At 37.7% G+C, this 27,742-nt stretch overlaps 1 protein-coding gene across 1 annotated transcript; it reads right to left on the minus strand.

The window, feature by feature from the left end:
- Positions 1-421: 421 nt before the first annotated feature.
- Positions 422-27,486, minus strand: LOC105392336 (angiotensin-converting enzyme). The gene is made up of 15 exons (XM_048621821.1): positions 27,020-27,486; positions 20,956-21,032; positions 18,673-18,892; positions 17,953-18,334; positions 17,546-17,737; positions 17,082-17,196; positions 16,488-16,640; positions 14,380-14,504; positions 13,990-14,074; positions 3,537-3,630; positions 3,187-3,261; positions 2,706-2,780; positions 2,230-2,363; positions 1,288-1,386; positions 422-897 (listed from the first exon to the last, which is right to left on the minus strand). The coding sequence occupies exons 1-15, from the start codon at positions 27,104-27,106 to the stop codon at positions 717-719; spliced, it is 2,094 nt and encodes a 697-aa protein (XP_048477778.1). The 5' UTR covers positions 27,107-27,486; the 3' UTR covers positions 422-716.
- Positions 27,487-27,742: the final 256 nt, after the last annotated feature.

The following is a 27,742-nucleotide window of genomic DNA, read 5'->3' on the forward strand; positions in this document are numbered from 1 at the left end:
CGGTATACTGCCTACCATATGTAAATTTTAATTTAATAAACAATTTCGTTATACTTAAAATATGTTAAAGAAAAGGTACTCTTTGATTTTTAATACTGCCAATTTTTATAACTACATACCTAAGTCTAAATACATAATTAAGTCAAGTTCTTTTAGATACTTAATCCTTATTAATAAATATAGTAAAGCAAAATCAATCATGGATTTTATAATTCTTTTTACAGGCTGTTAAAAAAATATATATGTCTAAAGGGGGGGTTACAAAATATTGTCTCGAATATGTTATGTATCGAGAAATAAAATTAAATAAATATTATTTTCATTTCGATAAATAACATATTCGAGATATTTATGAACGGGTAAGTAATATAATTTTGACGATAATTACCAGAAATTATAGAATGTAATTAAGCCAGAATTATAAGCGATGTAACCTTATATAAAATACACACAACCATACATATAACAGAAAAAATACCCATTTACATTTGGATTAAGTACCTACATCCAGAAAAAAAGTCAAAACATCACATTCCTAAACAGTAAACACACTTTTTATATAGCCATATCTGTGTTTCACTGCTAGGCAAAGGCCTCCCCATGCTTAAACCCATTATAAAAACAAAACAAACTGCATCATAGACAACACAAGAAGGACCATAGAGTATGTACCTAACCGTTTGTATCGTGACCAAAACATCACATTCCAAAACCCACTATAAAAACAAAACAAATCGCATCATAGACAACACTAGAAGGACCATAGAGAATGTAACCGTTGTCCCGTGGCCTCGTTGTGGCGCGAACAGGCCTATGTCCTGGTAGTTGGAGCTCCATCCTATGAGAGGTTCGTCTCGGTTTTGGACTCGAAGCCACAGCTCTAGGGGGCGGAAGTATCTGAAATTAATAAGGGGATGTGAGTTTTGAGTAGAGTATAAGTTGTGTAAAATATACCAGCCTATACAGAGTGTTGCAAAAGGGTATAGTTAACCGAAACCGGGTGATTCTGGTGGTCATTCTGAACTACTTTTGCTCTATGACGTGAAATTCCCCCCGAAAATATTTGCTTCTTACATAAAAAAAAGTGTCTCAGAGTGACCCACAGAGTTACCCTCTTCGACTTCCTAAGTAGGTAAATAGGTAGTTATTTATAACTACTAATGACATAGATTTTATTTATGTTTTAATTTTGACTTGCATGAATAAGTAAAATGTATATGTTTTTATTATGTAGGTATCTCCTGCATACATGTAAAACTATAGTAGGATGTGGATAGAGTTAGATACCTGACTAAAGACTCAGGTGATATCCGGTTGGTTCTGCCGCGCGTCATGGTGCGAATGATCTCCGACGCAGTCTTTGATGCGCCCGGCTGCATTATCTCACTGTAGAAAAATATATATTTAGATTGATGCATGTTTTACTGAAGCCTATGGTAGATTTTCTGATATCTCATAAAATAACTAACACCGTAGATGGCGCTAGTAATGCATTTTTATTGGAGTGGTCCAGGTATGAAGGTAATAGGTACTAGCGCCATCTATGATTTAGTTCTTTTTTATCATTGATCAGAAAATCTCCCTTTACTGTCTTCTTTTTTTGTTAGCGTGCCGGTAACAAAAATACTCCAGCTAGTCTAGGGTTTGTCATTAGGATGAAATGATCAGCCAGTCAGTTAAGAACGTCAGTCGCTGACTGACCAGGGGGCGCCGAACGTATACATATAAACCATATACTTAAAGCACCGTAGATACGTCACTCAGCGAAAAGCGAGTGACTCGCATTGTGAATGAGTTACTGACCTCAGCAGTCTCCCGGCATCCCGACTCCTATAAACATCACACTCGTGCAGGTGCCCCGCCTGCCCCGCCGCCTGGCACAGCTGCTCGAACAGCTGGACCCAGCACTATACCGCACTTACAATAACAACAGATCTTATAGTGCATCTTTCACAATAGGACTGCTGCATAAATAGATATAATAAACCCGGTAGAGCGCTGTGTTTCTTTCATACGTTTTGTAGCGGATCGAGTCTCGAAACGAATGAGCCGGGTTTCTGTCTGATCGAGGTAGTCAGTTTGCAGACTAAGAAGAAGAGGAGTTTATTTGTTCTCCTCATTGATCGAGGCTTCTCAAATGGTGCTAGAAGCTAGAAGCAGAGGTACATATGTTAATAATATCCCTAACATCCTGTGTTTGTCACTGCAAGTTACTATCCTTGTACTGACCTCAGTAGCCTCCCGGCGTCGCGACTCCTATACACGTCGCACTCGTGCAGGTGCCCCGCCTGCCCCGCCGCCTGGCACAGCTGCTCGAACAGCTGGAACTCCAGCACCGTGCCGAGGAAGTACTTTATGTACTCCTGGGGAGAGAGAAAGAGGAATATGAGTGGGTTTGATGAATCGATCGATGGTCGTTTTGGCTGCATTTGTAAACACAAATTTTCATCTGTAGGCTTGGCTCTAGGTCTACCAAGTCCAGTGTACGTCCTCCGAGGTCTAATAATCCCTCGTAATAAGGCTCCTATGAATCACAAGCTAAGATCAAAAAGGCGTTTGGCCTTCCGATCGGCTGTACTGATGACCCTAGATAGTTAGTTAGTACCCATAATATCAATATAAACCATAGGCACCTCTTCTTCCTGGACCTTCCTCATCCAGCCACTGCCAGTTGCCAGCCTCTAACCTGATTAAGATTCTCTTACCTGATCAGAAATAACGTGATATTTGGATCCCGGATCAAAGTCTGCTTCTGTCCTCTGCATTGGCGGGATCACGCCCTGAACAGAAAAATCCGTGGAAGTTAGAAGAATACAAATAATAATACTCTCAAAATTGACATTTCAAGTTTTAAGTAATGGTTATGGATCACAATTATGATGATACTATTTGTTCCTAATCCATACTGTCGGATGGACATAACTAATATTATGTAATGTTAGTATCATATTATTATAATAATAATTATTAAGCTTATATGTATTGTATACCAACTAGTTTTAAGTCTTTTTTTGAAAAGATGGCTCAGGAGTTTCTTGCCTCCGTTCTTCTCCTTAGACAGAAAGAGCCCCCCCTTATCCGAACGGAGAGTAATTTGTAAAAATTGACGTTCATCAGAAAATTTTATATTTGTACGATGAATAAAAAAATTTGAGTTTGAGTTTGAGTTTAGTGTTTTTTATTTACCTGAAATCGTAGTTTCATCTGCCACCATCTTGAGTTCATATTTTGGACGCCGTCTTCAAACACTGACCACCGCCACTGAAAAATGATAATATTTTTGGTAAGGTCGGTCGGTCAGATTAGGATAAATACAATTAGGTCTACTATATTTAGTTAGGTCTTCAATATCAAGAGTCAGTGCACTATGTAGATAGGTAAGTAGGTATGTTCGTAATTGTTATTTTAACGGCTTCTTTTATTTCAAGAAGGGCAGGCTCCTTTCACGCTCCCCCATGATGCTACCACTAAGGACAGTGTAAATCTGTTGTCAGTATTTTCATCTTTATTTCTGAACAACAGCTTGTCTCTCTCACCTGGTCCACCATGAACGCGAAGGGCAGGTAGGCGACCTTCTCCAGCGCCATCGTCATCAGGAAGTTCATGCTCACTTGGTAGGGGTCGTGCGTTCTGAAAACAATTGGTTTTTATTTGACATAAAAAAAACTCTAGAATAAAGGTTGTAGTGTTGATACAGCGGGCCGTAAGGCGTCACGACTCATACCTAACTGTTAATTATGGTAAGTACTAGTGATGTAACGAATGTGTGTTTTTGAACATTCGCGAATGCGAATGCGAATGCGAATATCTGATTTCGACATTCGCGAATGCGAATGCGAATGCGAATATTCAGTTTGTGTTCAAATTTGGTGCCTTTTGTATGGTTTGGTGGCAGTCTCGTACTGAACGAGGTACGTTCTGTTCTAGGCGCATTCCGAATCAGACTAGCCAACACTAGTCGCAATTTTTTTTAAATTACTTAGTTACACTTTTTGAATCTGACTACTGAGGTTAAGCAACACTTGGGGGATGGGTGACCGATTTAAAGTGTTTTTTTTTTTTCTGGACGCTCGCTTGTTCCGGCCGGACGGCACGTTAAGCCGTGGGTCCCGGTTGCTGCTTCGGCAGCAGTCGTTAAGCCTAGCAGAGGCCTTCGGGCAGCTTCAAAACATCTGACAGTTGGATTGCCAACTTACCCGTCAACTTTCTCACTAGACCAGCGTAGTGGACTAAGCCTAATCCCCTTTCTTCATTGGAAGGAGACCCGTGCCCCAGCAGTGGGGACGTGATGGGTCGTGATTGTGATCGTGAAGAACCAGAGAAGGCGGAGAAAACTCAATAGGGGTTTCCATAAAGTCAACATGACTGAATACAATCACACTTTTTACCTTTAAATTGGGCTAATTTTGTTAGTTTTCATATTGAATTTTGTCCGCCTGTGCTGGTTGTTTTGGCCATATCTTGGTGATACCTAAATCGATTTGATATTGAAATCTTATTTGAAAGCTTAAGGGTCAGCAATAGGGAATCGAGGGTTGGCATTGTCATAGAATTATGTAGTAAATGATGCTCTACAGCCTTGAAAAAAATCACACAGGTAGCCGAAGAGTCTAGCTAGGTGCTGAATGATTCGAATTCAAGTAAATGATTATGGATAACTGTAAATAAAATTCAGAATATGACGAAAAACCAGAAAATTAAACTCCCGTATTGTAACAACTGTGTCGTAATTATTAAGAATTTTCATATGATTTTTATCATATTATAAAGTTAAAGGCTTGGACTAGGCGCTAAATACCTTGTTTTTTAATAAACACAAACTTATTTTGTGTAAATTAATCCCAAACTTGAGCAATTTTTTTCCCTCAAATCTTCATACAAATATCTATGGCGGCTTTCTGTGTTATAAAATCATAAACACAAGTGACGTTTGACTCAGTTGGCCGCTGGCCTCCAAAGAAGGGTCACGTCGGTTTAGGCAGCACTGACAGCTCGCGATCTTATCGTGTACAGATACAAAATCACTGCACATTGGTTGTCATTGCACATTTTCAACTTTTATGACACCAACATAATTTGATTTGAAATTGAGGAAGCATAATTCTTCCAGTATATTCAATACATTAAATTAAATTAGATAGTGTGCAATATTCTCGTGACATTACAGTCTCGTAAAGGTCTGATGAGGAGCAGGAATATAGCGAATGGATCTAAGTGATGACAATACGCACGAACATTAGGTTAGGGATCAAAAATACAGTCTCTTGGTGCTGGTTGAGGTATGGTCTCGTGAGGATCTGATGAGGGCAGTAACACGGTGGTGGCTCAATTATATTTCAAAGATGTTAATAGCTAAAAGCATCGAGGCTATTAAGTATGTTTTTCAGAGATTTTATTTTTTCTCTGGATGTGTTAGGTTTACTGGGTTTACTAAGTTCATTCTGTTAATGGCATCAAGTTGTTATGTGTTCATAAGTAATAATTATTTATTATCAAAATGCTGTTGGTTCTCCACGAAAATGTAAAAATAAAAATAAAATAAATAAAAATAAATTCGTAACGTAAAATTGTCAATGACGGAATTTCTTCTATAGACAGTAGCCACAAAAAAAACAAACGATAGATGGCGTGATTTGAAGATAAAGATACATTTATTCGACACATAGACAGCAACAACAACAAAAAATACAGATTTAAAGAAAAGAAACACATACTTATACAAAACAACAAAGAAAAAAAAGGATACACATCAAAATAACTGGAAAAAATATAAGCCCCAATTTACTTGTGTGGGACAGGGAGTACCATAATATTTTTTTTGGGGTACTCCCCATCTATGCGAAATATCAGCTTGATATCTTTACCCGTTTCTGAGAAAAAGGGCGGTGACCGATAGTCAGTCAGACAGACGGACAACAAAGAGATCCTATAACGGTTGCTTTTTTTCTTTTGACGTTCGAAACCCTAAAATTAAGTAAAAATATTATGCTGCTACCAAAAAATGTACTTACAGGTATTGAAAAAGCGGTATATATAGTACTAAACAAATTATAAACAAACAAAAAACCCGACTGCACGCTAAAAAGATGAAAACAAGTCCCAATGTTAATTGAAAGTATCGTAGGCGGGGACCAGCAGAGGGTTCACCATTTAGCTGAATGTTACTTAGAAAACGGCCTTGAGTGGCGGTCAAGTTGGTCCCCGCCTGCGATACTTTCCATTAACATTAGGACTTGTTTTCATGTTTTTAGCGTACAGTCAGGTTTTTCGTTTGTTTATAATTGTATTTTTTTATTTGTAACTTTTTAGTTGTTTTTATTTTATGAAATTTTACGTCAGTAGTTCATGATCATTTTTTATTTCAATAATTTTGGTGTTGTTATTTAAATACCTTCAATATGCATATTTATATTTATATTTGTAATGTGAAAATCAAGCCCTTTCATTTGATACCTTACACGGCAAAGTTGAATTATTATTTTTTCGATCATCACGTTATGTCCTCTAGAGGGCGCTATGTACATTTTAATGGAACGTCACATAGCCTATAACCATCGCGTTATCAATACGCTTCTAACAATACCTCATACATCAAAATCTATCAAGCCGTTTAGGCTACAGGAGGGAACAAAGAAACAGACAAACATACATACATACAATCAAAAAACATTACCCTCCTCCTTCGGCAGTCGGCTAAAAAGGAGTAAGACAGGGGGTCATTCTGAACTTTTGCTCTACGAGTTTTGGAAATTAACAAAAAAAAACCTTTTTCATAGAAACTTTGTTGGACATGGGACTTTTTACCATGGAAAACGAATATTTTTTTTCGCGAATTTGCAAATCGCGTAGAATAAAAGTTGTTCAGAATGACCCCTTGAGTCATCCCCTTTTGGCTTAGTATAGCCCTTTTGCGACACTATGTATTTACTTTGCTTTGTCGTCGGGGTTCAGTTGGCTGGAGGATGCCCGAAACTTATTATCTACACTTTAATACTTGTAGTTACCTTTCTACAAGTAAATACCACATTTGTTTGAGAAAGCTAATCGGGTTCCGAGTATAGAGTAAAGTGGCACCCCTATTAATTTCTACTCTTTCCTGGTGCCTACCAGTGTAAGTAAGAATAATACTTACTTACCCTAAAATCACCCAAAATGTACTTGAACATAATTGTCAATAAAGTTGGCGAGTAAAAGTTTATCGACCCACTGTGCAAACTTACATGTGTGCGTGTCACTGCGTGTGCTGTGTGAAGAGCATTGAAAACCCAAAATTGGCGCGGCACGTCACCCTGTACGGGCCCTTAAAGTTGACAGTGTTTTTAAGCTGAAGTGCACAAAAAAATGTTACATGGCATTCTTTTTTAATTTAACTTATTTGTTTTTACGTTTTGAATATTTTTTAAAAATATTTTACTATTTTGAGGTATTGTGTTTCATTTAAATCTAACAATGCACATTTGATTATTTTAATTCGTTTATTAAGATGTTACTTATGCAAAACCACCAAAAAAGTGATTGATATATGGCTAGTTTTTTTTATTTTCTGTTTTAAGTATAAAATTTCGGTAACAATTAAAAAAAACTTAAGTATTCAATATCTTAGAAATGGTTAAGTTTCGGATAATGCATTATAGGGTTCAATCGACTGGAAATCTCTTCTTCAACCACCTCCTGAAAGGATCAGGCCTACTTGCAAATAACCCACTGACAGTAACATTGAACACGATTACCTATGGGTGCTTTAATATATTTCGGCGCGTATCGGAACGCAGTCTCAATTTTGTTCCGAGATTTTCCAAGCAGATACAAACTCATCCGACAGATTTATCATGATAAATAATACCAAATGATAAAGCAAAGGCTGATAATGTTAATGTTAATAAACAAATGGACTTAGATTTTTTAACGTAGGTATCATTAGTTTTTCTAATTAATACTGACATTCGCAAAACATTCGCACAAAATTTTGCGAATGCGAATATCCAAAAATATGCGAATATTCGCGAATGCGAATGCGAATGCGAATATTCGTTACATCACTAGTAAGTACTTATACAATATCCTGCGTAAGTATGATCATGTCTCTGATTTTCGTAACAAACCCAAGTGGCTCAATATCCGTCACCGAAGGAATGCTCATATTTTATCTCTCGTTCATATCGACGGTGGAAAGGCAGAATGTTTTATCCGCCACTTTTGGCGAATATGAGTTATATACACCGTTGGAATCGCCTGATTTTTCTCTTTCGAATGGTGCGGGTCTCGTTTCGATCTGAGCACTTTTTTGGCGCTTAAGACATCGGTGATTTTGGAAATCTTAATACTTTTTTCTTGTATTAAGAGCCACTTTTTTAGTCATTTGTATGTTCAAACATACATGATCAATAATAAAGTTATATAAAACATTTTACCCTTACTAAAACAGTAAAACACTGTGACTTAATTCATTTTGAATGAATGTGAATTTGTATCATTAGTTACTTAAGCGACCTACCTGATTGCGAAATGAAACATAATGGATATAAAACTAAATGCCTTCCTGTCAAATATAACATAAAAGCACTTAATATATTTTACGTAATTGTAATTTAAGCCTCACTGGCACTTAAACCATTTTACCGGTCAGTCTTACTCGCGGCGTTTGGCGGTTAATACAACTTTACCTAAATCTGTTTAATGGTACAATTGGCACTTAAGCGGTTTTTTGCGATTTGTAGATTATTGATATAAATGATATAAAACAATTCAAAAGAATCGCAATGAAGCGGTTTATGGTGTTTAAGCTGTTATATTATTATTATATCCAGAAGGATATTGCGTGAAAACGCCAATATATAAATGGGACCGGTTGGAAAGGTGTCGCTTCAGTATCCCGCCGGGACGTTCATTCGGAGAGGACATGCGTCTATGCGACAGTTGGCGCCGCGTGCGCAGCGTAATTACGTAGGTGCAAACTCAGATTCGTTCGCCAGTATTTATTATACTATTTATAAATATTTATAAATATTTTTTTATTTTATCACCAGATAACTACATTAAATTATAATATCTATTATATTACGGTTCTAAATAATAGTGTTGCTATAATTAATATTTATTGAGTTATTAATAAAAATATACATTTGCTTCTCCTAAATTGCTGTTTCTATGCAAGTAGGGAATTTTAACGTTTCTCTAACGTTTCTCTCAAGGATCCAACCAAATATTTATTTTTTTATAAAATATTTTTTCTATGACACTATGGTTCTTAATGTAAAATATTTTTAATGTATTAACATGACGTTACTTTTTATACAAAATAAAAAATTATATATCAAAAATTATTTCTTTAAATTAAATCTTATTCTTAAATAATTTACCTATATCGAAATCTAGTCAGAAACAGGATTTCTTATCTATATAAAAATCTAACCGAAAATGTGTTCCCAAGCGCAAAACTCTGGATCAACTTAACCGATTTTGATAATTGTTAGGTAATTATACGAAATAGAAGACCACGTTTTGAGTGAGTGACCACGAGTACCACGACCTGTTTGTATTCCATAATTTTCAGAATAAAGTATTTTAACGAAAAGCAAACCTTATAGGAAAAAGTTGGACATGAATTAAATTAACTTTTGCTCTAACTTCACTTCATCATCCTCCATCGCTGAAGAGTGCAATATCTGGTATATTGCATCTATCGTGCTTTTTATGCCTCCGTAGGAAATCCATCGTTCCCTGGTACTTAGCCACTCTTCAGCGATCGTATGGTCCGTATCAATTCGTCTTATTTGAGGGTTGGATATTTAAATTTCTGTCAAGGTGCAGGATAGTCATAAATCTCATCATTAATCAATATCACGACCCATTACGTCCCCACTGCTGGGGCACGGGTCTCCTTCCAATGAAGGAATGGTTTAGGCCTAGTCTACTACGCTGGCCTAGCGCGGGTTGGTGGGCCCCAACACAAGCAATCTTGTGCTGAGAGAGTTGTCGAGTAAGTGGGCAACCCAACTGTCAGACGTTTTCAAGCCGCAGCCGCCCGAAGGCCTCTGACTAGCCTTAGCGATTTTATTAATCATAATGATTACGATTATGCATCAAGATACAAGATGCTCCTGGTATACTTGCATCTGCATCCAACTCCTCGGGTGGTGGTTAGGATCATTAAAAACTTTGGCAATGTGGCCATATTATCTTGAAAGTCAATCATCCATAGTAACAAGCAGATATCCTGGGTTTTGTTGCAATGTTCTTCAAGATGCTTTGTATAGATCCTTCATGTTTCTTATGGCAGCCGATAGTTGTGGTCTCATTTCTGGACATAGAGTCACCCCTAGCAACGTTTGTCCTTTTATAAATTACGTTTGATATTAAGTTCACAAAGAAAATACTCGTACGCAAGTGCTTCTTTATAATGGTGGTTCTTTGGAATGGTCGTCTAGTTCGACGTTAAGTCTTCCTTGATGGTTGATCATATCCCATGTTTCTTTAGACATACCATTCATTCTTTAAGTGTTCCTTGTGCCTTATTATTTCTTCGCAAATTTTTAACAACACGTCTTTGATGCCAGACCTTTGATCTTTGAATGAGACCTCGTCCAGGCTTAGTAGATGGTATTTGTGGTCGATCTGGATACTAAGTTATCTTCTAACTTGTGGATCCTGCAGCTTATTTACACGACACCTTTGGCAGATCTTGTGGCCTGCTCCTAAACTCCCACTATCTTCAAGCAGATTTTTCCATCGACTTAGTGGTGATCACTATTGACCTCAGAAAACCTCTTATTCCTAACATCCAGAAGTGTCTCCATTTTCGACTTATCGTCTGTCGATTTGGTTCTCGGTCCGGCTGTCGGGTGAGACCTTACTCACATTGTGATAGTCCTTTGGGGTTACCACCACTTACATTAACAATCCTAAAGCATCGTCGCTTGCTTATCAAATCTAGCGTATCTTGTATGAATCTGACAGATAGTTTAAAGCGAGCGACGCTGCTTATGAATTGATAATTGCTAATGTGTCTTGCCCACACTAACATAGGTGCCGATACATGGACACTGACCAAGGAAACTGTGCACCGAATCAGAGTTGCACAGAGAACTATGGAGCGATCCATGTTAAAAGCATTTTGCTTACAGACCGTATTCCCAGCGTGGTAATTCGCCAAAAGACAAAAGTCTTCGACGTCGATATGCAGGTCACTGAACTGAATTGGGAGTCAGCAGGACACTTGGCTCGAAGGCAAGACGGAAGGTGGACAAAGGCGGTGACAGAATGGTGGCATAGAGACTGATGAATAAGTAAACCTGATCACTTGGATCTCAATCTCAAAGTGATTTCGCGGTGAACAATATGTTAATAAAGTTTATAATAACATAATGCTTCGAGAAAAGGATGGTACGGCCGTGCCGCTTCTTTGCTCGACTTAGTGGGGGCACTGCCGTGCCCCATATATTATGAAATTTTTGTTTTCACTCTAGCTGACCCTTCTTACCTTTTATACCTTCCTTGGACAAATGTTTCTAGACCAAAATCGGTTCAACCGTTCTCGAGTTCTGAGGTCTAATTATAAGTTTATTTATTCTTTAAGTCATTCATCCTAGATATAAATTGCCTTAGTTCGGCGGTTAATTCATTCTTATGGAATGTTTAAAGTAACATAAATTATTATAAAACATTATGCTGGTGTGATGGTTAAATCTCCTTGGTCTTTAAATTGTTTTTACTTGTATTTTATTAAAATGTTAATGTCGTTTAAGCCAATTTTACCTGACTGAGATTTCAGATGCCTATGTCTTATGTCCCTTATTACAGTAAATAGAATATGTACATTCATTTTATATACAGAATTACATAGAAAACTATTTTTATTTTACGTATTTCAATTTTCAATGCCATAGCTAGAATAATTACAGAGATATGATTTTTTTTCGAAAATTTCAAACTTTAAATCGCTCTGGTGAACATTTTAAGTCATGGCGCTTCAAACATTCTGCCTTTCCACCGTCGATATAGTCTATATGAACGAGTATAGTCTATAATTCTTGCGCCCCATCCTACCTAACCATTGAGTATGAATGGTCTGGAGACGAAATAGGCAGACGTTCCCCTCTGGCGGAGTGGTAGGCCAGAAAGGCCCACCGATTTATAAAAACTATAGATTGGCAAGTTGCTTGGCGACCCTCCTTGCGGGGTGAAAGACGCGGAGGGGACGAGGTACCCAAGACGACAGCGGGTAGCGGGAGGGGGAGCGGTGAAGGGCAACGCGTGCACTGCATGTCATTGTTACGGCAGTCTCGGCCGCGCAGCCGAGGCGGCCACATGTCTTGTATAGTCTGTCATAATTTGAGTGCGACCCACATGAGATCATTGATCCTGAGACCATTAGTCTTAGGATGAGTGTTGAGACCTTTTTAATATTATCATTATATTATTATTAGGTATCTATAATTCGTCAACAAAATAACGTTAAAAACAACAAATCGTATAATGTCTCAATACTCTCAATATAGGGGCTTCATGTAGAACAGCGTACCGGATCAGTCATGCTACGCGGCTAAAGGTTGGTACTGCGCAGTCAGATACGAAAAAGTAAACAACAAAGACGAAGAGTCCATATGACAGTGCGTCAGTTGTCAGTTCTTGTAACTAGGAAAGCAACCAAAATTTATGTGATTTAATGAAAGTAATTAATGAGCAAAACACAGAGAAAAATTACAAAATTGATGAAATTTTGAAAGAAAGTGGTCATATCGTGCTTCGCCTACCCCCATACCACCCGGAATTAAATCCTATTGAACTTGTGTGGCGGTACGTGAAAGGCGAGCTCGCAAGAACGTCGATTGACTCTAACTTAGATAAAGAGATAAAAGACTTGTGACGACCATGTCGACCAAAAATTAAGTCGAATATTATAAATCTGATAGAGTATTTGACGATGTATTGGACAGGTATGTTATTGTTTATTTATAATTAAAAAAAAAAAAAAAAAAAAACATAAAATATTATAGGTGTACACTGAACTAATATGACTGGCGTACTCTAGTACATTATACTTCAAAGTAGGTATAATGTTTTTTGGTTTTTGTCTTAGATTTATAATTGAAGTTAATGAAAACGATGATGAAGATGAGGATGACGACGACGATGAACAAGTTCAAACAGAGAGTGAACATGAAAGTGACATGGAAATTGATTTATAAAATAAAACACTTTTACATAAATAAATTCAAATTGGTAGATATTCTGAAGGTAAACATCCAAATTTTAATGCTGTCAAACTATAAATTTTAAGCTAAATATGACATTTACGGGAACACTCATAGAATAAAATTTTACTTACGTCAGAAATAGTTACAAGCTATCGCGAGATTAATCCGGGCACACTTTTCTACGTGTGTAGCATGTCGTGCTACCTCGCCCCCGCCACTTCTTTCACCCCGCAAGGAGGGTCGCCAAGTAACTTGTCACATTATAGTTGCAGTCTCAATTTTCACTAGACTCAATCTAGTTGGCAAAGCGTTCGTTTCATAGAAAATGATTTGTTTACATACTGAAATGACAGCTTCAATTCATAGAATATCCGGATTCCGGATTTGATCACAGATTTGGTCATGGTTTATTGTTATTAGCTGTTTCCTAGCAACCAATGTCAAAAAAATGCAATAGTGATGTACCGGTATGTAGTAATCGACAAAAAAGGTCATAGTTGGGAAGCGTCCGTAGTCGAATTGGCTTCAGTAATAGTAACTAATCACTAAGGTTAAGCAACAACTGACACGGTCAGCCATTGGTAGGTACAGCATGAGTTACCGATTTCAAATGGTTCTTTTCTGGACGCTTCCGTGCTTCGGACGGGACGTTAAGCCGTGGGTCCCGGTTGCTGCTTCGGCAGCAGTCGTTAAGCCTAGTCAGAGGCCAAAGACCCAGTAGGCCCTACTCCTATAATTAAAGCTGATTTCAAGGGGATGAACCAGTGTGGTCGTAATTTGACCAACAGATTACCTGTTGTTGTAGAGGCCGACTCTCTGCAGATGTTGGATGTTGTACACGGATAGCGTCACTGCATTCGCCACCGCTTCATGGAACGCTGGAAATAGACAAAAGCATGTGAAGATTTGGTCTCAGCTCCAGCGCCAGACCAGGTAATATCACCATCACCGTGTTGGAAAGACTTTAAGTCGGTTATAAACTGTCCAGTGTGCGCTGGACGTATTAGTAATTAAATACATAATAATATAGTTTATTGGTCATTTTTCCACCACGAACTTGAAGACATGGGGAACACTCCCCTGTACCCATTTAGTTCCCTACAGAATGCGCGTGTATATGTATGGTAAAATATAAGCTGTGTAAACCATTTAGAACATGATCTGGATAAGAATCCAACTGTACCTGGATTAGCCCCGTCTCTGAACAGCTGTGGTTGCTCCGCGTACTGCAAGTAGTACTGGATGTGAGCCATCTCGTGGTGCGTTGACACCAGGTCCTGCATCGTCACCTCCGTGCACTGCTTGATCCTGGGAGGAAATTATAAGGACTTCAATACAAACCTCGATTGTCTTTCTCAAAGGCTTTTCATAGGTAACGCTAGTTACTAGTTATTATTCTCTGCCATAGGAGAGAGCAAGACGTCAAAGTTCGCAAAATGAAGTAAGGTCAACCGGGGCCATTGCGCCACAATACTTTGACTTTCATATTCATTTGATCATAACAAACAGACTATACGCCCTATTAAGCTATAACTTGTGATACATATTAGGAAATTTTATCTAGTTTCATATTTTGATGCAATTTTGTAGAATTTTAAATATCTTCTACGTGTAAACGACGTTTCTACAAAAAATGGCATTTTTAGGCGCAATAACCCCTAGTGGGGCTAATGCCTCTTTCACTAGTTTTGTGTGCTTGGAAGAGGTTTTTACAAGTTTAAGTAGATATAATTTATAGAATTACTATTAGCGTAGCTAATTATTAGCTTGTAAACTAAATACTGCGCTTAGTTAAGGAGAATTAGTTGATCAAAAATTTTTGGGGCTATGGCGCCTACGTAGCCTAATTTCTTGTAGTGGCATTTACCCCATCCAAGATTCCAGGGGTGCTCAACATTTTATTTATGAAAACTTTATTGGACTTAAAAAAGTATAAATACTTACGTGACAAATTAAAATACAGTATAAAAGCATACAAGGGCATATTTTTTATAATTTGCAATCAAACCACAACTTTAAATTAGTAAGTATACCATTTTTAGAGTCTGACGGAATTTTAATCATTACAAAACTATTTAGACGAGTGGGATCATTCTGTTAATTTTTTTTATTTATTATATGATTATTTTCTATATACTTACCGTGTTAACAACATTATAATGTCGACACCAAATGACGCCAAGTTTTTAAAATATTTAGTTTATTATATATTAAAATTATTTCCGTTTTAGTTGGATTACCAATCTAAGAATGTTAATTCTGATACGCCGTTAAATGTTCTTCAATATTGCAGAAGGTGTCATTAACCTAGTATTTTTCGTTTAGGAGTAATTTGGTGCTAATTGTAACTGGAACTTTTTCATTGCTCGTGAGTGTATTAAATATATTTATCATAACATTAAATGTTTAGAACCTCTGAATATGGGGCTATTGCGCCGCAATAGAGGCAATAACCCCATCAGCCCAGAGGCATTTACCCCAAAATAAAAGCTAAACCTACAATTTTGTAATTACATATTGTGTCCGAATCTTACGTTATTTCAATAAAATAATCAAAACAATTTGTAAAGCAACAAAACAATAACAGTATTTACAGTTAGGAAACATAGATTCTTTTAAACAAACACACATTTGGAACGATTCAAAAAAACGTGTCAGGAAACCTGAGGTGGCCGAAAGAGGTGAAAAAATTAAAATGGCAGATTTGTTAAGAAAATTAACCCGGATACGACATCTATTGGTCAGAGGTAAAAGTTTCAGTTACAAAGATAGATAGCAGATGACTCTAGTAGTTCTAAAGTATGTGGTTCGGAAGATAAATGGATTCGAGGCATTAGCCCCGTAGGCGACTTGGCCCCGGTTGACCTTAATGGCACTCGATCATTTGAGGGTCATTATTGAAAACGGGAGCACGTTGAGCTTCATATTAGGGAAAAGTATGACGATGCGTCCAGATTATATGTGGATGATGTAGTATTGATTGGATGTAGATGAGTAGGTGTTGCAAGTAATACTGGATGTGAGCCATCTCGTGGTGGGTGGAGACCACGTCCTGCATCGTCACCTCCGTGCAATTCTTGATCCATTGGGAGGAAACATTGTACAAGACAAAAGAAGTAAATATGGATATATCGTGCAAATCAGTACCTAAATAGTGTTTATGTAAGGAATAAATGTACAGCCGATCCTGGGCTTTGAAGCTAAGGCTGAATGACTTCAGGACATTAAAATAACGTTCAGTAACAGCAGAATGACCCACAACAGTTTTGGGTTGCGGTGTAGGTAACCTACCTGTAGTCAATCCTATTGCAGAAGTCCCAAGCGCTAGCAGTGCACTGGACACTGCGCTCCGCCGGCCGCGCCAGCATGGAGCCGCGCCAGAACTCCGGAGGCGCGGGCTTCATGCCCATTGAGGTGTAGAACTCTTCCGCCATCTGGAACATTCTGGAAGGACACCAGAGATGTACTGTGGAGCTATGCTGCGATGATGTGAAAGAAATCCGTCCTCACCTGTACTATGCTATGTGAACCATAGGATAGGTGGATATCAAATTAAGTGCATTAATAGCAATGTAGCATAGCACATCACCGTTGGAAAAGCACCCATATTTTGCCGCCATCTTTATTCTGCTGACGTGAGACTTCAAACATTTTTGATTCTAATATGATAGAGCTACTGCTACCAGCTGTGTCTCATGGAAACATCACGTTAGCATTTTTTCACAGCTGAGGAGATTTCCTGAATGAAGAAGGCTGAGCACAGAGTGTTGTGGAAATGTATTTACTGTATTTATTATAAGTTAACTGTGGCTGGCTGGCTGGCTATTGAATCTTTCAGAATGCACATAGAAAACCAGAATAAACTGGAGTTGCAATTAAACAAACCTCAAAGGTGTGAACCCTTGTCTCAGCATCTCCGAGGTGACGTCAATGTTGGGTGCCTGCGGGAACGGCATTACAAGATCCATTATAGACTTCCAGTTCTGAGCCCACATGTTACCTGCAACAATAGGTATTCTATGTGAAATGTGGCAAAAGATTAAGGTCCCTAAATCTAGCAGAATACTTTTAATTACTATGATTTTTATGGACTAGCTCTTGAAATTTATTAGGTAGAAAAATAAGTTTATTTGTATGTGTTGCCTCGATTCGATTGGATTACAAGATTTTTTGCTAAACCGATGTATCCTTCGAATCCTTGCTTGCTACTTGGTACCAAGTTCAAGTCAAAAATTCAATAGCCTGCCCTAGATTGTTTCCAAACAAAACTTTTAAACTCCTGAACACTTTCCCCCCTTCACCTATAATAGTATGTGGGTGTCCCACTACCACACCAAACACTTTCTCACCTAACAAATGCGCCGGTATAGGCCCGTCTGGCCTCACAACCCTCTCCCCATACCGCTGGATCAGCTTCCTGCGCACATACGTGAACAGCTGCTTGTACAGTGGCGCCACCTGGTTGTAGATCTCTTCTAGTGACGCCCGGAATGACGGGTCTTCGTATGAGGCACGCATCTGGTCGCCGGCGTCGGAGTAACCTTGGGAGATAAGAACATTTTTACTGCTTTTATACTTTCCAGTCAGCTGGATAGATGCCCATGGACACATAAGGAGTAGTGGCTAGAGATTAGAAGGTCAAAGATAGAGTGTTGTCCAGCAGTGAATACATAACAGCAACATACGGACAGCAACATACATCATAATATAACTACGCATTAAAACTCAAACCCCCTCTCCTCCCTTCCAAACTTACCAGTACTAACAGCAGCCTGGTTGGCTAACTGCACGTATCTCATGAACCGATTCTTCATCTTCGGTCCGGTCTGTTCTCTAAAGCTCTTCCAAACATATACCAGCTCACTCTCAATCCTGGAGTGCGCCAATATCCTCGATATCTCAGGGTCCAACTGCATGTCACAATAATTGGAGTTCTCAGGGGTTTCGTGAGGAAACCCTGGGCCAAACGGCTGGTAGATGTCTTGGCTGTGGGATCTGGTCTGGTCGTAAGGTTCCTGTCGACTTTGAGGGTAGAATGGGCTGTCTCTTTGTAGATGGGAGTCGTAGGGCTTCTGGCCGTAAGGGCAGATTTTGGCTGCGTTGTAGATCTCCTTCATTTCGGTTATTATTTGATGGATCTGTAAGGAAATAATGTTAAATAATTAGGAATTATTAAATCACATCCGACGTCGTTCCGTCTACGTATCTTTTCCAGGATGTTCATTCGGTTTGCTGACATCCTTGACGGTCTACTAAACTTTATATTGTCCGCCTTTTGATTCAATTTGTCTAGAATGCACGGATGTTCATTGTTCTTTAATCATATTTCCTTCGAGGTAATAAGTATCCTAGTTTTGAATTAAATTAAAACGTAAGTACCTATCTAAAAATGAAGTTAACATCATCCGCAAGAAGACAATAAGCACTTGACCCTGGTAATAAGGAAAACCTGGTCTAAGATCTACGAAGCACCCACCTCATTAAACTTATCCTCAGGCAGCGCCGCCCGGCTTCCCTGCACGATCTTCACTAGCTGCCTCCTACTCTGCACATCGGAGACCCTGGTGGCGTCATACGCAGCGGCTTTCCTCCATGAGAGTCTTTCGAACTTGGAGTTTAGAGCCAGTTCCTCCAGCATCCGTCGCCGGTTGTACTCGGTTATGTTGGTGACGAAGCGCCATTGCGACATTGTTACTCTGGAAAGCAGGTAGATAAGGTATTAGCTAAAGTCTGTTTATGAATCTCTGATACTAAATTTACAGATTCTGAAAGGTTCATCAACAGTCGATTGTCCCCCGATTTGTAAGTGACGATGATGTATCGTTCCGTTGGCGGAACAATCGACTATTGATGAACCGTTTAGAATCTGACAATTTAGTTGGTATTTATCTGAGATTTTAAAACAGACTTTATTTAAAGTAAGTAACTAAATTAAATGGTAGAGTAGGAGAGGATAGGCTGGCTATATTATGGGAGGACAGCTTACAGCCAGGACAGCAGGTTTAAACAACTTGGTGCATGGTTATGCGATTACACTTTTGTGCTTTATTAAACTAACCAACTGTAATCTTTGAAAGAATTAATAGGCGGTTTCTTAGTTTGACAGGGTACAAAAGTGCACATGCTGAAACTTCAACCATCTTCATAACTACTATTTGGCCCAGATAAATAGTCGTTGCTTAGCACTTGCTCAAACTAATGCTTAGCCAAGTACGACTTCACCTGAACTAAGTCGAGTTGCAATGAGTCTCTAAAATAGACACTACTTAGCGTTTGCTCGGCTAAGTCACTGGCTTAGAACCTGTTATGTCAAATCTGCGTCAAATATATATTTATTTATCTGTGGTCATGGTTTCATTGCATAGTTTTTTAGCAAATTTGGTATAAATGTGGTCTGTGGATAGCCTGAGAGCTTAGAATAATAATTCCTTTCAACGTCGTGCTAAGCAAGGGCCAAGTCTTGACAAATGTGAACTCGAACTCGGCTAAGTCAGAGTGCGAACATAGTGGCATAGTCTGTGCTCAAGTAGTGTCTATGATAGTGAATTCGTGTTCTTACATGTGCTTAAGCTGAGACTCCGTCTTAGTTTCGTCTATTTATCTTGGCCTGGGCCAAGATAAATAGTCGTTGCTTAGCACTTGCTGAAACTAATGCTTAGCCAAGTACGACTTCACCTGAACTAAGTTGAGTTGCAATGAGTCTCTAAAATAGACACTACTTAGCGTTTGCTCGGCTAAGTCACTGGCTTAGAACCTGTTATGTCAAATCTGCGTCAAATGTATATTTTATCTGTGGTCTTAGTTTCATTCCGTAGTTTTTTTGAAAATTTGGTATAAATGTGGTCTGTGGACAGCCTGAGAGCTTAGAATAATAATTCCTTAGAACTAGTGCAGCCACTTACCGCCAGGTGGCGACTCTCCCCGTGCTATAAAAGTTCACGTTCATATTTATTTATTAATTAGCCCTCGTCGAAAATAGGAGTGTTATATTATGTTTAATGTGTCTGTGTATCTGTGTGTGTATGTATTTGTCAGCTGAATCGATTTCGATTTGTTTTTTTTTACAATGATTGTTAATATAACCCAGAATGCCTATCTATATTTTATTAAAATCAACTTAGCTGTTCCAAAGTTCTGCGATTATTTTATTTTTAGTTTTGAATGTCGGTTTTTTCCCATAAAAAATCCTATAAACGAACCAATTGATAATAAATACCACAACTATTTATTTCAACGGCGTGCTAAGCAAGGGCCAAGTCTTGACAAATGTGAACTCGAACTCGGCTAAGTCAGGGTGCGAACTCCGTAGCTTAGTCTGTGCTCAAGTAGTGTCTATGATAGTGAATTCGTGTTCTAAGCATGTGCTTAAGCTAAGACTCCGTCTTAGTTTCGTCTATTTATCTTATAGAAGTACACAAACTATCTACTTGTAAACTCAGTTTTCAGTAAGTATTGGAATAATAGAGAAACAAAACAAAATTAAAAGCGGTGTAAAATGAATAGGTATTCTTTACGAAAGTCAATGAAAAACTTCTCATCAAATTCAATATAAGTAATATAATGTATTTGTAAAGATAATTTAAATAGCTAGATTTAAGTGCTAGCCTTGACACAATAACTCTCCAAATAATTAATCTAAATCTAGATGACTAAACGGGCTGGACCTGACTGGACATGGACACAATAATTTCCTATGTTTAATTTTATTAGAATTAGGTACATTAAATCCAGTAAGTAATTTAATGAATATCATGCGTACCTGTAGCACATTCCAGAAGCTTCTCTGTCGTATTCCCGTAGAAACTGCATGGCCTCGGCTGCGTTTGTGTTGGAACCCTGCGGACATTACGAGGATTTATAGACCGAGCAAGGTTAGGTTCTCATCTAATCAACCAATAATTGACGATTGCTGGGCATAGGCCTCGCTCCCAAGCCTTCTCACACAGCGCTTCTACCTACAAGGTATCTGTTTTAGGTTATTATTATTGGTCATATAGACTGGAGGGCGTCCCACAGTACGATTTCTGTTCTTGTTCTCCCCATGAGTAGAGCCTACCTACCTACTCTAGGCATATTCCTCATGAGATATCCCAACATGGCATCAGAAATGAAGTTTAATGTAATTCGTCAGAGAGCTAAGGTAACCGAATAATTTAAGTTTAAGTACCTATGGTTTACCTTCTATAGTTAATACAAGGTATACATATTGTTGCAAAAGGGGTATACTAAGCCGAAAGGGGGTGACTCAGGGGGTAATTCTGAACAAATTTTGCTCTACGAGGTTCGAAAATTCACGAAAAAAAAACCATAGAAACTTTGTTGGTCACGTGACTTTTTTACTGGGGAGAAAGTATTTTTTAGCTTAGTATTAAGTAAACAGTACTCGTACTCCTTTTGCAATACCCTGTCAAACAGTTTACCTAAAACATATTTAAAATAATCTTCCTAAGACATGCAAAATGTATTCCGGATCGCATTTGTTTACTAAAATGAGATCGTCACAAGTAATTACCCGCCTAAACAAGCGAGGGGTCTCATACGGTGTGTGGTCTTCGGTGTCACAGAAATAGTAACTGTGCCTTTGCATGTTTATGAAGATTTAGGGACACCTCTAAGCATTGTAACGTAGCTTGATAGGAAGATAGAATATTCTTTATTTGTACACTAACAGAAAATAAATTACAAAACTTATATACCTAACTACTAGCACATAAGTACAAAAGGTGGCAGTTTTATTGCTTAAAGCGATATTTTCCAGACAACCACAAAGGTGGAAGGATATTTTATGATCAAATAAGGTCAAGTGAAGAAATAACATTACGATTGATCCGTCTTTCAGCTGCCGCTACATAGGTTCGTTATCGACGTAGATAAACGTAACTATATCGCGATTCGCCATAAATACGGCGCGGTGATTGGTGTTTATCGACGTCGATAACGATCCCGTGTAGCACCATATATTCTGTATGAATGATTAACTAAGTAGTTATTAATCATGCCTTCCTACAATGTCAATTTTCCATGCTTTCTGGCAAATGAGAACCAGAAAATTGGTGGTCTCTTGGAAGGAAATGTGTAAGTAATAATAACTTATCCTTACGAGTTGCAATTGTTGCAATTTCCACATTATAAAACAACAATATTGTAGGAGACCTTGGTGACGCTAGCCGTCGTGTCGTGATCGTGATACAATACTTGTGTGTGACGTTTTTGTGTCAGGGGATTTGCTCTGGTAAATGCTGATTTGTAATAAAAAAAACAACATTTAAACATAGGTACCTACAAATTTTCAGGTAATAACAATTATATATAGTCACAAGCTGTTCCCGCGAGCTCCGTTTCATTTTAAAAAGTTTTCCCGTAGAAATGTCGCGATAAAAAGCAGCCTATGTGTTAATCCAGGGTGTCAGCTAACTTCATACCTACCATATTTCGTTAAAATTGGTTCAGCCGTTTTGACGTGAAGAAATTACAAACATGACACTCACACACACACACACACACACACACACACACACACACACACACACACACACACACACACACACACACACACACACACACACACTCACACAGTATAATAAATACTCACAATCTTTCGCCTTTATAATATTAGTAGAAGGACAATTCATATGTCTACCCAAGTCACCACTGTACCTAAAGTAAGCAAGTAATTTATTATCCAATGCACCCTTGCCTACCCTATCAGGGACTAGAAGACCGTGTTAATAACGCAGTCACGGTATCATAGTCCACCTAATGATAATCCTTGGTTAACCTTCACGGTGTGAGGATCATGATTAAGATTACAATCAGTGGCTGTTCTATAAGATGACAGAATTTAATAGGGCAAGTGGTATGATATAATGTAGGTATATGATGGTCAATTAAAGTTAAATACCTAAGTATGACCTATACAGGTACCGTAGTCTGTATAGATAGGTAGTCTATGTAGATGGTATATAGGTAGTCACTCACTTTTAAGTTTTAATGAAGTAATGAAACGTACGTAAGTAAGTACATAACATTGGCTTTTCTTAGGGAAATTTTCTGATCAACCCTCCTTACCAAATTGTAATTAAACTGCGCACAAACTTTACTAACTGTACAAACTGACCCCCTTTGGCAGAACTTACTTTTTTTGGGACCGTTGAATTCTTTTGTATGGAAAATATGTGCTTTTGTTATAGAGATTTGAGGGTTCACTTATTCAATGACAGAGGTCAATTAAAAGCTGCCTGTATCTTAAATCGAAATACCTACAGGCTGCGAGCCCATAGCTCGGGGCCCTATCTTTATATACTTGCTAGAAAATCAGTCGACAAAAAAGGCATTTTAAAAAGAAGCTCTGTCACAACTTTTTTATCTATTCTTGGACCTACAGAGCACCTATCTCAGCTTTTACAAAATCCAGGATTGCTGCTCTTTACACGGGAGCTAGGCTGGCTGAGCTGAAATTAGAGGCATAACATTATGTACAAAGGTTCCACTCGAAAGAGCCACCTCAGGAAGAAGGAGGAGTAAGAAGAAGAATACCTCCTTTCAAATTAAGTAGGACTATTTAAAGTAAAACAGAATTACCAACTGTGAATTATTAGCTATTTGGCTTACAATATCAACAAACACAACATCTTATAAATGTACACACACACAAAACACACACAAAACACACACACACACACACACACACACACACACACACACAAGCATTCAATCCAATCGAGATGTACAAATAGAAATACTTACCTATGTTATTTGTATTAACTACTATAGTAATACTCTAGCTTTGTAAATTGTAAATTGTTAAACTTAAACTAAAATCTTTTACTTAATTAGATTTTCAAAGATAAAAACCCTAAACAATGTTATTTTGATAAGTTACTAACTACTTTTGTGTACTATATCGGTGAGTGACCACTGATCCTCATCTTACAGGTTTTTACCTAGTTTGAGTATCAGGGGACATATTATTCATGCATATATATAGCTTACTTACATCTATGCTTGTTAACTTTGTTTTTTTTTTTTTTTGTAATTAAGTTTAAGTTTGGCTATGAAATAAATTATTATTATTATTATTATTATTATATATGTAGTCTTTTGTTCTCCCTCTGTTGAGGTTGAGGGGTACGTTTAATATCCAAATCACGCGGGCCTTAGCCAAACGTAACCGGATCGGTGATGCAGGATGATGAGGTCAGGAATTTCCTTGTGATGCGGCAGGTGTTCAAGATTGTGGCTTTTTGTAGAAGGTGGATTGTGTAGAGTGGAATGGTCAATATTTCTAGGCTATTTTTAAGGGTTTTGGGTATGATTCCTGTTGAAGACAATACTATGGGGACTATATGGACTGCATGTACTTTCCATTGAGTTTTGACTTCTATTGCAAGTTCTTTATATTTACTGAGTTTCTCAGATATGGTCTTTTGTATGTTGTGACTATTTGGTATGGCTATGTCTATGAGGAATACTGTGTTGGTATTTTTATCATGTAATGTGATGTCCGGCCTATTGTAGTGTACAGTTTTGTCAGTCAAAATGGTTCTGTCCCAGTAAATTTTGCATAGATCATTTTCGTTTACTGTGGAGGGTTTGTATTTATAGTATGGAGATTTTTTGGAGATAAACTGGTATCTATGGATCAAATTTTGGTGTACTATTGCAGCTACTTGGTCATGTCTGTGTTTGTAGTCTGTCTGTACCAATGCTTTGCAGGCTCCAGTAATGTGCTGTATAGTTTCAGATGCACTGTTACAGTGTCTGCACATATCCGGTTGATTATTATTATTATTATTATATATCTTTTTTGAACACCATGTAAAACTAGAACACCTGTCAGTAATTTCGCTTTCACAGAAATCAGTATCGTTTTCATTGTTACCTAAGGAGTTACGAACGAACGGACGGACCAGCGGATGTCAGGGACTTGAACAATGGCTAATTGTTCCTACAGCTTTCTCTATCTATCTCTAGGTAAAATATATATCGAAAACAACGTAGAAACGAATCAAGAATTTGTGTAAAATGCCACTTTTTAAATCTAGTTAACTACTGTAATATTTTTTTCAGACCTTTCTAATGTGTATCAATCATAACAGTGATAGCTAAGTTCTTGTTTTTAGTAGGGACAGGAATAAAAATATTTTTACTACTAAAAAAAAGAAGGGTGTTATTTTAAGTTAGTTAGTAGGTAGCTACAAAATGCATGAACAAATTTTCGAATAGTTTTTTTGGGTCTAATGTAACAACGAGTGTTCTTAGCCAAATTTTATCAAAATGGGCTTAGCAGTTCAAAAGTTACGCGACCTTAGTGTTGAATGTCTGTGGTTTTCCACATTCTCAAGTGAGAAACTGGGTGCTAATCAATCACTTGAGTAAGTATTGAAAGTGATATGAAATGCGCATAAATTGGCTATTACAAGAATCAAATCAACATAAATAATTGTGGGCATAAATACTGAACACAGATCTTGTATAATTAAGAATAATTTCTATTCAAGATTTGTTGATACATTCGCAATAAGGAATATTCATGCTCAGCAAAAAATATATTAACGTTTTCTGCACGTTTAGTAAATTGTATGACCTAGGTTCTACCTACTACTTACGATACGATAAGGTACTATATACCTTATTATATTAACACATAGGCTTTTATCGCTGAATTCCCAAGGGATAAGTTTTTAAGGCGAAGCGAAGCTCGGGGAACACCTAGTTGGCAATATTGTGATGCGCAGTTATATAAATGCACTGTAATATTGCAAGCGGCATCATTAAGCTAGTCTTTTCCGTTTAGGAGTAATTTGGTGCTATCACTGGAACTTTTTCATTGCTCGTGAGTGTATGTATTAATTTTAACGACTTCCTATCAATGGGTCCGCTCCACTCACGCGCATCGAATGAGCGCACCTACATAGTATATTTGTTTATGGTATACTTAGATTTACAATATATGAATCAGATGGTGTGTCACTGTTGGTCAGAGGTCACGCAAAAACAAAGCGAAAATCAGTCCGCATTTTGTTCACTGAACCAATTGAACCAATGAATAAAGTCACCATATTATTACGAAACTATTTCAAAATAAGAACTCAGTGATATAATTAAGGTGTTATATTTGTCGAGACGTTTCTTTTGCGCTGACCCTCCATCTAGTTCGTATATTGTAATCTGAGTGCATATAAACGAATTATAAGTCGGAATCTAAAATGAGTCAGGTCGGGAGCAGACGGTTTCCCCCAATTTTATGGTCATTGAGTTATCGATCGGTTTTCTTCTCAATACTTATAAAATTTTGGTAGGTTAACTTTTTTACCTGCATACAATGACTACCTACACTCGTAGTAGCAGTAGTTAGGGTTAGGTAGATACCTACCTTACCTACATGGTATTGAAAAAGTACCTAGTGTAGTAGGTAAGCCGATAGGGGGATTAGGGGGTAGGTAAGGGGTCTTCTATTCTATTCTATTGTTGTTTATTTCCTTAATTATAAAAGGGTAAGGGAATTTTCCCATACTGCCTGTTCTTATTTAATTTTGAGTCTTCTATGTTGTCCCTGTAGATGTATTGGGTAGGTAGACACGCAAAAAAAAACATCGGACGTAAAGTAGACCTTCTTGTAGTTATGGTTTAAATGGGTTGATATTAATAAATCATCTCATGATATTAATTATGATTAAGAAATTACGAAAAATCATGTTCAGCTCGTATAGCTATATTGGGTGGTACGTCTATATTATATTATATAGGAATATTTTTACCGTATGTTAGCCAGATAGTATCGAAACAATTAAACTGGGTGTAATAATGATAATTCTTCTTACCATTCTGACGTACTCCTGAGAAGTCGCATGCCATGTGAAGAAAGCAAACAACTGGACTATGACAAACGACACTTTGCCAGCCCCCATTGTGAAAAAAGAAAATGTCAATTTGTCACTGCAGCCACTTGAAAAACTATTATTTTTGTTGCAGTTGATTTCTGTTGCACATTTTGGTTAAAGTTTGGTTTTTAATTTCACATTACACCTACCTATGTATGTACATTTATAGTAAATAGTTAAATTGCAAGTTTTATTTGATATTTAAGTTTAAAAAAGTGTAGAAGAACTTTTGCCGCCAACTTTTTTGACACTTCACTTTAACTTTTTAAATTTCACAAAACTCTTTGCAGACTATTTCGGCAATATAAGTCCTAAAAATATTTATGATTAATTTAATAGAGGACGCTCTTAGAAAACTATCTCGCGGCCTTTCTTGTCGTCGACTGGAGGGATATATCCGTTGCTTTTGTTTTCTGCATGCTTTGATGAGCACGCCGGACGCACAGGGTAACGGCACGAGCCAAGATAGCTGCCATCTTTAGATTTGTCTTAAGATTTTTCATTATCCAGGATTGAATGATCCTATTGAAGCAGTGCTTGTTTTACGAAACATTAAGCGAACTTACCAATTTCATGACAGCTGTACAAAACAGCCTATACTTACTAGTTTATTTCTTCAAACTTAGGCCTCATGCTTATTTTAAGATAAGCGTCCACCTATCG

Source organism: Plutella xylostella, chromosome 2, assembly GCF_932276165.1.
Source record: "Plutella xylostella chromosome 2, ilPluXylo3.1, whole genome shotgun sequence".
Lineage (NCBI taxonomy): Eukaryota > Metazoa > Arthropoda > Insecta > Lepidoptera > Plutellidae > Plutella > Plutella xylostella.

What these genes read in the sequence shown, in the direction of transcription:
- LOC105392336 (XM_048621821.1), bottom strand. Translation starts at nt 27,106, where the DNA reads ATGGGGGCTGGCAAAGTGTCGTTTGTCATAGTCCAGTTGTTTGCTTTC. An exon ending in CAGAGACGGGGCTAATCCAG is followed by an intron (nt 14,075 to 14,379) that starts GTACAGTTGGAT and finishes GTCTATTTCCAG; the next exon opens with CGTTCCATGAAGCGGTGGCG. An exon ending in GTCGGCCTCTACAACAACAG is followed by an intron (nt 3,631 to 13,989) that starts GTAATCTGTTGG and finishes AATTGTTTTCAG; the next exon opens with AACGCACGACCCCTACCAAG.